This window comes from Olea europaea, unplaced genomic scaffold (assembly GCF_002742605.1).
Source record: "Olea europaea var. sylvestris unplaced genomic scaffold, O_europaea_v1 scaffold806, whole genome shotgun sequence".
NCBI lineage: Eukaryota > Viridiplantae > Streptophyta > Magnoliopsida > Lamiales > Oleaceae > Olea > Olea europaea.
Genome location: NW_019266496.1, coordinates 378731 through 391403, shown reverse-complemented (window position 1 = coordinate 391403; position 12673 = coordinate 378731). Strand labels below are relative to the sequence as shown.

The 12673-nt window shown below is 34.2% G+C and overlaps 1 protein-coding gene across 1 annotated transcript; it reads left to right on the top strand.

Moving 5' to 3' along the window:
- Positions 1–6917: 6917 nt before the first annotated feature.
- On the top strand, positions 6918–12217 carry LOC111391546 (digalactosyldiacylglycerol synthase 2, chloroplastic). Its single transcript, XM_023016782.1, has 5 exons — positions 6918–7185; positions 7802–8170; positions 9094–9360; positions 10212–10561; positions 11552–12217. Exons 2-5 carry the CDS (start codon positions 7889–7891, stop codon positions 12048–12050), a joined length of 1398 nt encoding a protein of 465 aa, XP_022872550.1. The 5' UTR covers positions 6918–7185; positions 7802–7888; the 3' UTR covers positions 12051–12217.
- The last annotated feature ends 456 nt before the right edge of the window (positions 12218–12673 follow it).

The window sequence follows — 12673 nt, the reverse complement described above, 5'->3', positions numbered from 1 at the left end:
AACTCTAGAAACGATCTCAAATCAATTTACTAAATATTTGGAACCATTTGTTTGACAATTTTAGAAGTTAAAACTCTAAAAGCGATCTCAAATCAATTTACTACATATTTGACAAAGCTTACGGTTACTTCTCATTCAAGTATTTTGTAAAACCCCGCAATTTATCAACGCTTAAAAATATTAAATTGAATTTTCCACGAGGCTTTAAATTTTGATTGAAGTACCATAAAATTGGTCAAGCAAACAGAATTTTCGATTCGGCACGTTTACTACGGTTAGTCCAAGGTAGCTGTCTTGCTTCGTTTGAGGGTACAAGTTTGGTTGTGTAATGGAAAATAAATATTTTTGCTTTCAATTATGCTATTTGAACAATTATGATTGACAATATTGATGTTGTCAAAAATCGCATCATTAATTTTAAAAAAAGTTTTGAAATAGTTAAATGTGATATTGTTAAGTGTGAATTGTCAATCAAAATTGTCAAACTAGATTGTATATATAACATGATTATTTTGTTTTCCCTTTCACCAACATGAATTACGACTTACGAGACGCAAAAGGTAGTATTATTGTCCACAAATATTTAAAAATTTGACAATCCTAAAAATCGATCTTTACCATTGCTGCAAAGCAAAGAGATGCAATTCTAATCCTCAAGTCCACGATTACAGCTTGAAAGTTACAACCAAACACTAGAAAAATCCTACGCCAGTTTTGGCTACGATAGGCTAGAGGGAACTAGATAAAACTGCCTGGTCATGACCAATCTTGTAACGACACGGACTCATGCTCAATTCATTATGTCATACTCTGATACACGCTGTCAGTTTTGAGTTCGAATCCTAAGAAATGCGACAAAAAATTGTGACGGATAACAAGAAAGAGTCCGTTTCAAAACGAACAATAAGTTAGAGAATGATCGGACATGAGGCTCGGATCGTTACATGTCTACTATACCAAACATGCCCTTTTATCCTCATGTGACCCTTAAAAGTTGAGTGATATGGTTAAAGAAAAAAAATGCTGGTGGAGGGCAAATCTTGGGGCAAGAAAAAACTGAATTGGACGTGATTATGTAAATCTATTTGCTGCCCTAAATGCCACAAGAAGAGAATAAAACTGAACCAGGCTAGTAGTGTTCGTGCCGCAACTTCATAATCACTCAAAATGGAATTTGATTCCAGGAACTTATAAATTATGTTTGGCCCCATTATTGCAAGATAAAATTTTTGGAATAGTGAAGTTTTCGATTTACGCGTAATATTATTTTATAAAAAATCGTGTAGTTGAAAATAAGAAAGAGAAAATAATTTTTTAAGAAAATGGGGACCAGATGGACTGTGTTTCCTTCTATTACTAGATAATAATTTAGCTCATGTTTGAGTCACATTCTAAAAAAAAAAAATGCATTATTCATATCAAATCAATAGGAAATAAATGGTTAAAAAATAAGGAAAAATTTTAGATTTACATGCAATATTATTTTATTGAAGAATGTGTGGTTGAAACGATGTCAAATTACTGTTAAAAAATGTATTTTTTGAAAATAATGTAGTTCAAACAAGCCCATAAAAAGTAATGTCATTTCCAATCCACTTTTTTAACTGGAATAAGTGGCTTTTTGGCTGTGAGGTTGGCCCTTCCCCAGTTATTGTTGCACTAAGAACCTCCCAAAAAACCTACAGAGAAAATGCTTTCAATATGTAAAAAGGTTCCCATCAACTACCGCAAACATATTACATGTACCAATTTATGTATAAACACAATTCTACAATAAACTAACTCGAATTCCATGCGAAAGCATTCCATGTCTTTCCTCTAATTTGTAGCCACAGAGGGAAATGTATTGCAAAATTTCTCTCCAAATACTTAAAATAACCAATAGAAACACTCAATCTTGCATCCTGACTGTGCATGTTTAAGTGTTTTTTTTTTTTTTTTTTTTTAATATCAGATGGTAAATATCATTCACAATAATCAAAAACGCTGGAAACCACTTATTATTGCATTGTGAAGTAATGTAATCCTTTTTTTCACGAGCATGCCATTGGCTATTCATTAGTAACGAATCTATAAAATGCCAAACACAATCAACATCGATCTTTACACTACATTAATTTTCAATAACGGCTCATGCGTTGAACACTCAATCAGGCTTGGTAGTTGTTGGGTTCTGATATTCAATATATCCAGATGATGATTTAAAATAGATGTCCAATAATTTATCGATACCACATACTTGGCTCGACACGAAAACATCCAATACTTTAGGATGGTCCCAGTTGGAGTTTGGATTCGTTGCTAATGGATATGTGAGTTTGACCAAATTGTTATTAGGTTTGCCTTTGATTTTAAGTAGCCCATGTGAGATGTATTAGCCCATTTAAAGTGAATTATTTGGGCCCAAAATGTTGACCTAATTGATCAATTATATTTGGGAAAATCACCCAAATCGCTACACATAAATGATACTATTCAAAAATAAAATAGACTGAATTTACTTTCACAAATCAGGTGTGTGTTTGAGTCACATTATTTTGAAAAAATGTATTTTGAAATAGTAAATTGATGGAGAATTTGTAATTAAAAAATATAAAAAATTTGAATTTATATGTAATATTATTTTATTGAATAATGCATAGTTAAAATGATGTTAAATTACTGTTTAAGAATATATTTTTTGAAAGAATGAGGCTAAGACATGGACCGTCTCAAAATACAAATTTATTAAAATAATTAAATATAACATTATTAATATGAAAATCATTTCTGTCACTACGTCTCTCTCACCGTTTGTTATTTCTCTCACTACTTTCTCACCAATTTCTCTTTTGCCATTTCTCTCTAATTTTCCCCTCACTATTCCCAGCAACACTATTGTTTCTCTCTTGGCCATTTCCGCTTTGACCTCCTTCCTCGACTTCAAAAACCACTCTTTGCACCCCCAATTATCCTCCTCACCACAAACCACGCCATTTTGTGATGGAATTTTCGAAATAGTAGGGAGTCATTCAGATCTAATCTTAACGATTTGACTCTAGGAGAAGGAATTAGGGTCCGGTTGGCGGTTGTAAGAGGAATCGCGGTGTTGTAAGCAGTGATATTGTAAGGTGGAGTTCTTGTGGGCCTATTTGAGTTGGGGCAAAGAGAAATTTAAGGAAATTGTGTTGTTTCGACATTTCAATTTTTGACAGATGAGCAGTCCTAAAATAGATCATAGTTATTGGGACAGACCCGATGACATGATCAAGTGTGACTATATGTTGTGTTGTGTTGCTGTTCTGGGTATATGCGAATTTATTTGTGGTGACTCTCTATGACCAAATCTAATTAATTGTGATTGGTTGTAACCATTTTAGTGTTGATTGTGACCAGCTGTAACCGTATGTGCTGTGGTGCTGTCTACAAATGTGGGAATTAATATATGATGGCCATCTATAATCAATTCTATGTTGATTGGAATCAATTGTGACCAAGTCTCTATTAATTGTGATCATGCAACCTAATTCCATTGACTTGGTTACATATATTATAGTTAAGATTGTCTTGATTACAGATAATCACAATGAAACCAAACTTGATAATAACCAGCAGTGATTTATGTCACCCCTTTTGACTGAAAGAAGAACAGCATCACTGCCCGTGCAAAACAAACAATTTGGAAGAAGCAAGGCTCTTTCATAACCTTGATAATAATTGGGATTGATAATTTCAGTGTTGTACATTTGAATTTGGATGAACTTGAAGAAGATCCTGAGCCATATCCATTGATATCAAACCAACACTACACTCCATGCCAGAAAGATTAAAGCTTTTTATATTGCTCCCGAGTTTCTATTTATTCACACCCATGGCAGAAAGTGAAGGAGAAAACAAGCGACAATTTTATTGTAAGAATGTTTATATCTTTTGGTTTGATTCTTGTTCTCTGCATAAGGAAATCAATGGCTGAGAAAATTACAGCTTCTAGTTGTCCAAAACAATGAATATAAGAAGTTTATCGATGGGATTGTAACTGTATTTGTTGATCGTGGCTCGAAATCAAGGATTAATGGAGAAATTGCAGTGATTTTGGAGAGTTTTTTTTGGAGTCAGTGGGTAGAGAGAAATATTGTTTGATTGAGAGAGAGAGAGAGACAGAGAGAGTAAATATGGTAGAATACCTTATTTGTAGGATTTAATTTCACCCGACATATTTACTTCTAATTTAGTGTCTATTATCTTATAAGTATATATTTATTAATTTGAATTATCACCTGATTTATGAAAGCATTTAGGGAGATTGTTGGTTGTAAAATATGGCTTTTATAGTATAGTAGTTATGTATTGTTCCCATTATATATCCTCATTCCAACAACCATGAGGTGTGTATGCATGAGGCAAGAGAGAGAACAAACGAGAGGTGAGTTCTACTTGACGGTCAAAGACACATGTCACAGACCCCCCACAAATGGGGGGCCCATGTGGCGCCCCTGGATAGCCAGCTCTGGCCAAGTATCTTTACCGAACGAGAATTAGTCTTTTCATTGCAATTGAGAGCTTTGCATAGTCTTTTTTGACATCTTCTTCCTTCTTCTCTCCTTTTGTGATATTGGATAAACCACCACCGTTAGAGTCTCCTTTGTGGGGTGAAATTTGGAGCAACCAAAGTGATGGAAAGGTGTGGGTTGAGCTTTGATATTGTGGTGTTAGTTTGATGGTTTTTGAGTCTGGAATTAAGATTTCTCAAGAACTTTTCACATTTGTAGTGAATGAATCGAAAACCATACAAAAAGATCCATTCAACAAAGAATAACACTGAAAAACAGATTCTTTTATAATCATGAACCTGGCTTCAACATCAAGTGTTAACCTTGTTAAGAGATAAATCCCACATCGAACAAAAATAAAAATATAGACCACATATAAGGTGTCCGAGTTACTCTCTTTATAAAATTGAACTTTTAAGATCAACCACGTGTCTTAATAAACTCAACACATTTTCGCATATGAAATCAGAGAAACATGTAGCGTCTCAATCAGCTCGGTGATATCCATAGAAATATCAACCAAGAAATTTGACACCTCGATCAACCAGAAAAGTTAAAACTGAAGTTTGAGTCAGACAACATTTGAGAAAGAAAGAGCATTAGACATTGGTCTACCCCTAAAATGCACATGTAAAATCTTGTTTTCCAAGTGTGTGTTTGAGCCATATTATTTTGAAAGAATATATTTTGAAATAGTAAATTGATGAAGAATATATGGTTAAAATATGAGGAAAAGTTTTGAATTTGCGCGTAATATTATTTTATTGAAAAATGTGTGATAAAAATGATGTCAAATCACTGTTTAAAAATGTATTTTTTTTTTTTAAAGAATGTGGCTCAAACATGACACAAGAGAGAAGTGCATTGTTAATTTATCATAACAATTTATATCAATTCCTAAAAGTAACAGCTCAGCCATTTGAATCAGGGATAGCCTATCTGGCCTGCCAAAATTTAGGCCCCGTTTGGGAGAGATTTTGAGAATTAATTTTTTGACAGTTAGAAGAAAAGTGAGCTCCATCCGTGAGAGAAGAAGTCAAAAATTACAGCTGAAATAGTAAAATAACAATAAAAAAATCAATTTTTTATAGTAAAAAATCCCTCTCAAAACTGGCTGTTAGAAGCAACTTGCACTCACCCTCTACAAATGCATCGTGAATAGCATAGTATAAGGATGCAAAAGCAATTTATAAAGCAGAATAACATCAGACTGCAACTTCAAATCAGCAATTACAAACAGTATTTCACCAATCTGGGGGACAACTTTTTCATTATTAATATAAAATAAAAGAAATTTATCCTTGTACTCAACAAGCACAAACCAATAAGCAAAAGTGTGCTTATTAAAATTTAGATTTTAATTTAAGTTAAAATCAATAATTTATTTTAACTATATATTTTATAAATCTCAAAACTTTTCAACCACACATTTCATCAACTATTAAAATCTACAAAAAATCTTATTTTAACCCCCCACCAAGCATAGACTAAATATACAACTACTAAGTACCCATAAAAATTGCGTTTTACCTGGCCGAATTTTTTGGTGACAACCATTCATGCAAGGGGTAGGTAATGGTCCACAAGTATCCATGTATAAGATCTCAAGTAACTCAGTGGCATTGAAGCCATGACCGGTACACAAATTGACTTGAAAAGGAGGAGTGGAGGAATAGCACGGAGTAGTGTTAATTTTTGGAATTAACCATTTTGACGATGAATCATTTATTGATATTCGAATCAACGAGTCTTGTTTGTCAATTTTTTACATTCCACGAGATCAACGGGTTTTGATTGTGTTAATTTATTGGTTCATGCTTTCGTCTATCTCTATCAAAAATGTTAAAAAAATAAATTCAGACACTAAAACAGTATAGTTTGATTTCAAATAGTTTTTCAAACTAAATTAGATGATTAGATTTAGTTCAAAATTAAAATGTTAAAGAGACACATAAATTCAAAGTTAACAATTATTTTTAAGAGCATATATAATGGGTCTTATAACTTTTTAACTATATATTTCATCAACTTTTATCAAAATCTGATAAAAATATTATTTTAATTCCACAAAGCTTAGTGTGCCATGCTATTACGTAAGAACAAAACCAAAAACGTACTCCAAGGGCGAGTGTGGTAGAAGCAAAGGGGACGTCGAAAACGTGAGATGGAACCCTGTTTTATCAGGAAAAAATTTACTATTGGTCCCTAACATATTATTCAGTAAAAAAGTGATCTTCAGCATTTAAAAAATATAAAATTAGTCCCCAACATTTTAATATAAGAACAAAATCAACCCTTAACCACGAGAGACAATAATGGATGGACCCAGCAAATCCAGACGCCACGGTTATATACCAACATCAACCAATTGTATTCCTCCATTGGTAAACCCCAATCGCTGCGCGTACGACTTTTCCGCTTCTGTCCTATAAAGAAGTCTGATTAACGCAAATGCACAACCCCATCGATTATTATTATTATTCGAATCTTCTCCTTTCCAACTCATTAGAGCTTTCAATCGAATATTATTTTCTTTAAATTGAGATCCTATTTCTATTTTGCAAACATCGTTTATTATAATATTTTTTCGAGGAATAATTGTTACGTAGAAGGTTCCGGATTTGGGAATTCAACAATTCCACGAAACAATGCTCAGGTAAGGCACCAGAAATTGCGGTTTCTGCAACATTTGAATCTTAGTTCATTTCTATTTTCTAATCTTCGGCAATAAAAGATTTGTAAATGTAATTTTTTGGTTTATTTGATTCCTTGTATATCGCTCGTATTTTCCTCTCTGATTTGCTTAAGTGTTCATCTCTGTGATTTGATTTGTAATTATTGTACAAACTGTGTGAAAAAAAATCAATTATGCGATGTTGATATTACGAATTTCGAGCACAGTTACATATTTGGGTGTAAATTGCTTTCTGAAATTGTATGTTATAATTAATTGATTTCGTCTCTTGTTCAATATATATATATATAAAGCGTTAAATTTTCACGAATCTTTATCAATTAAGAAATCAATTTTGCTACAAGTATAAAAATCGTTTGACGGAATTCTTACATAAAAACATTTGGCTGTATTTCATTGATATTTGACACAACAAACACATAAAATGCACTGGGTAGATGCTGCCAACGCAGTACCTGTATCATTTCTTAAGAATAATTCCCCGAACTTATAGAATTATTCTTAAGAAATGTGTGGTTGTTCAATTAGATAGGACATACAGCTACCAAATAATATTTTAATTTATTTATCAATGCAGATAAGACCTTTCCCGTGTACCTCTGTCAGTTAGGTATTCCTATCTGTTATGTGACATTTACAAAATAGAGCTGAATTTGATGAGTGTATGGATAAGAGGCAACACATTGCGATATTTACTACGGCGAGCCTTCCATGGCTAACTGGGACTGCTGTCAACCCTCTATTTCGTGCAGCATATCTTGCAAGGGATGGCAAGAGAAAAGTCACCTTGGTTATTCCTTGGTTGAAATTGAAGGACCAAGAACATGTCTATTCGAACAATATAACTTTTAATTCAGCGAATGAGCAAGAAAAATATGTTCGCCAATGGCTTGAAGAACGGATTGGGTTCACATCACCTTTCATAATACGTTTCTATCCAGGAAGGGTAAGTGATATTTTTATTATTTAAGTTGAGAGTGAAGCTAGCATACATCTGCTGCTTGTTGAAAGTAAAGAAAGGGCTGATGTGATTATTATGCATAAATGGGGAACCTTGATCTTGTTGGAAACTTATTCTTAGACGTTCCCTCAGTTGGTCTGGCAAGAATACCATTTCCTTACAATTTCTCGCGTACCTATTCATAGTGAAAAAGCATACACATTTCAATATTTCCTGATACTTGAGAACTTACAGCTGCTAATCGTTTCCCTTAAGATTTTTGGAATATGTGAATTATTAGTACCTCAAATTAGATCATGGCATCAGAACTGTGGCATGATGGCATATCACATTCTATTGGCTTCATGTCACCGTAAGGCTAAGATATGGCCATTTACAATGATAAGATATCCTTTTCATCTTTTCGATGTGCTAGAAAGAGAGGAAGTGGAGCCTCTGATGGTTTGGAACTGTAAATCCAGGACTGAAATCTTTGCTTTTGCGGGGTCTGTATTCATGGACAACTGAGTTTTTCATATTTGTGTACTGCTTTTCACAGGGTTTTGGGAGTCTGTTTCTGATGTAGACGATCTGTGAATCTTTTAGCATATGGATGAGGCACCGCATTGTTGAATTGTCATATCATTTGTCCATCTTATCTATCAAACAACAGGAATCAGTGGTTATCTGCATTTTATTTGGTTGAAGTCTTGGTATATAGTACAGGGTCAGCCTATCCTTTCCACGCATCTCTTTCCTAAATATGGAGACCTTTTTGGATGTATTGCCTCTGCAAAAATATACTTCTTGCTTCTTTGATATTTGATATTTCTTTTCTATTGTTACTGCATTGTACTTATTTGAACCTAGTTAAGTAAAATAACCCTATTAAATCATTATTTTATAATGCTTTCATTCTCATGTTGCAGTTCTCTCTTCATAAAAGGAGCATTCTTGCTCTAGGGGATATTACTGAGATCATCCAGGATGAAGAGGCAGATATTGCAGTCCTCGAGGAGCCCGAGCATCTTACATGGTATCATCATGGTAAAAGGTGGAAAACAAAATTTCGTCTGGTTATAGGCATTGTTCACACCAATTATTTGGAATATGTGAGGAGAGAGAAGAATGGACAACTGCAGGCATTTTTTCTGAAATACATAAATAGTTGGGTTGTCAATATATATTGTCATAAGGTAGATTTCTAAACAGCTCCTTTTGAATTACTTATTGATTATATGCATTGGATTATATTTTCCTTCTGTCTTAAATTAAATACTATGGCTTATTTGTATCAAGGTGAATAATAATATTGAAGTCCTTAAACATGGCATTGTTTCGTTCTTTCTCTTTGGATTAGATAGACTGTAGATGTATTAATGGAACTCGAAATTCAGCATGGTTAGGTTTATTGGTTGTTATCTGAAACGTTGTATTCATGACTTTGTTGTTGTGAAGCTGGATATTCATGACATGAAGGAGACCGTCTTGGAGTGTCTATAGTTTTTGATTCCATTTTGATTGTTTGTGAAAACGAGTTCATGTATAACCATCATCTTGTAAAGCTTTCATAGCAAGGAGGAAACCTTGCTGACAGAGTTTGAAATTTCTCTGAATGGTATCCCTATATTAAATTTGTGATTATTTGAGGCTTTACCATCAATTATACCTTGACAATTGGCGAATGACAAAATTGATCTTGAGATGAATTCTATATATTTCTAATGGATTGCATCATTTCTCTTAATAAAGAAAGAGATAAGATCTGGCATGTATATTCCAGTCATTTTACAAGCGCCAGCCAATGTCAATGGAAATATGCTAATTTTACGTATGACCATCACTGATTAAGAGAAAAATAGTAGTTTATTCTTTAAGATAAAGCTTAGAGAATATCTGAATATGAAACTGTAGGACTTGCTATAAAATTTTAGTGGCAAGAGTTAACTGCTGAATTTCAGGAAGTTTTTCTGTTGCATCTTTCTGATTGCTGGTAGTTAATTATTCAACTGCTAGCTGATGAGTATGCCTTGCCTAACACTGGCAGGTGATAAGATTATCGGCTGCCACCCAAGAGCTTCCGAGATCTGTTATCTGCAATGTCCATGGGGTCAATCCAAGATTTCTTGACATTGGCATGAAAAAGAAAGAGCAACAGTGGAATAGAGAGCAGGCTTTCACAAAAAGCACATACTACATTGGGAAGATGGTGTGGAACAAAGGCTACAAGGAGCTACTTAAACTTCTGCATGCGCATCAAAAAGAGTTAACTGGTCTTGAGGTTGATTTATATGGCAGTGGACAGGACTCTGATCAAGTTCAGGAAGCTGCCAAGAATCTGGAAATACCAGTCAGGGTTCACCCTGGTCGTGATCATGCTGATCGTTTATTTCACGAGTAAGACCTTAAAGGCCGCTATCAGCTAATTCTGGTTTGATGTAAAACATTTCCTCCAGGAAAAAAATTCGAAAAGAAAAAATGTACAATCAAACTTAGGCCTGGGACAGTCAATGCCATTCAAATTCCGGGGCTTATTTAGTTTGTTGAGTTTCCTTCCCTTCCCCTTTCTTTGCTTTTAACTTTATAAAATTTCCTCTCTTTTGCCTTGGGGTTATGAAGAAGTTGCTGTGAAGGGGGTATAGATAAACCACAAGTCAATCTTGAAATTCACTTGAAGATGGGTAAAACCATATAATACTATAGTGTCACCGATCTCTGTAGTGTTTACTGTTTTTATGTTTTCAAATAAATCGAATCCGCCAGAGGAATGCACCATGAAGTCCTACCAGTTATTGCTGCGTCTGATAGTGTAGAATATTGTGCTGTCTATTTATTAAGTTTTTTATTCTTCAAATTTAGGGTTTGGCTGAATTTTTTCTTCAACGATTTGATTCCATGTATTTGCCTAGTATCATTGCTCTTAACTTATTGACAATGGTTACTTTCACGAAGGAAGATCATCCAAAGCAAGCGGGATAGAAATTTGTTCAAAGTTGGAAAGTCATGGGGATGTATCTTTCTCAGATGAAGTTCTCCCTAAATTAAGATTAACAAATATCTCCACTCCCATATGAAACTGATTAGTCATTCTCCTTTCTGGGTTTACGTCTCTCTTCTGTGTGTGTGTGTGTTGCAGCATAATTTCTCGAGTCTCTTTGAAAAGAACATATTGAAGTTAGTGAAAAGAAAAGTCTGTTCATGTTTGTTCTTCCATCCCCATTCCCTTCCCCCCTAAACGTGGTTTGCGTGTTTTCTGGTTGCATTCCTCGAGGATTTTATTTGCTACGTGAATTTTTAATGGCATATATAGGACTATAACCTTGTTACCCATACAATGGTTGATTACATATTTGATCTCAATGTTGCCTTTTCTTCTCTTAAATCCAGCTACAAGGTATTCCTGAATCCCAGCACCACAGATGTAGTCTGTACAACCACAGCTGAAGCATTAGCAATGGGCAAGATAGTGGTATGTGCTAATCATCCCTCAAACGATTTCTTCAAGCGGTTCCCAAATTGCCGAATGTATGATGATGGCAATGGGTTTGTTGAAGAAACACTCAAGGCATTGCAAGATGAGCCTGCTCCCCTGACCGATGCGCAAAAGCATGAGCTATCTTGGGAGGCAGCTACAGAGCGGTTTCTGGAAGCTGCAGAGCTGGACGCCGTGCCTACTAAGAAACTGAACAAGACACCCTCACCCTCAAAGCTCTTCATGTCCACATCTTTCAATATCCGGAGGAATTTCGAGGACGCATCTGCAATGGTACATTTTCTAGGAACTGGCTTTCTAAGTTCACAACCGGATGAAGAACTATGTAAAGAGGTTGGATTGTCAGTATCTCCCAAAAAACGTTCATACCCTTCAAAAAGATGGGTTTTCTAAGATAGATTCCTGTCTTCAAGAAATATTCCATTTTGGTGGCAGTGATACCCGAATGAATAGAAAGTACTCCTGATCTTTACATGGGTTTGAGCAATTGCATTATCTGAATAGGGCTTGACGTTGTTTGCATGCATTTTATGTATAAGTTGAAGTTAGTCTTTTTTTTTTTTTTTTTTAAAGCCATTAGAGAAGCAACAAACTTATTTAAATTATATCTTCTATACATGCATATGATTTTAATTAATAGGTGATGTGTTGACTAAATTGAAGGCCTCCATATGCTTTGATATTGTGTCAGATTATTTTATTTTAAAGTTAAGTTATTAGACAACGATAAGCTTATTTAAGAAAATTATATCTTCAACACCAACCCAACTCAGACATTTCAGGCAACAATAATATCTTCTATACATGCATACGATTTTAATTAATAGGTGATGTGTTGACTAAATTGAAGGCCTCCATATGCTTTGATATTGTGTCAAATTATTTTATTTTAAAGTTAAGTTATTAGACAACGATAAGCTTATTTAAGAAAATTATATCAACACCAACCCAACTCAGACATTTCAGGCAACAATAATATCTTCTATACATGCATACGATTTTAATTAATAGGTGAT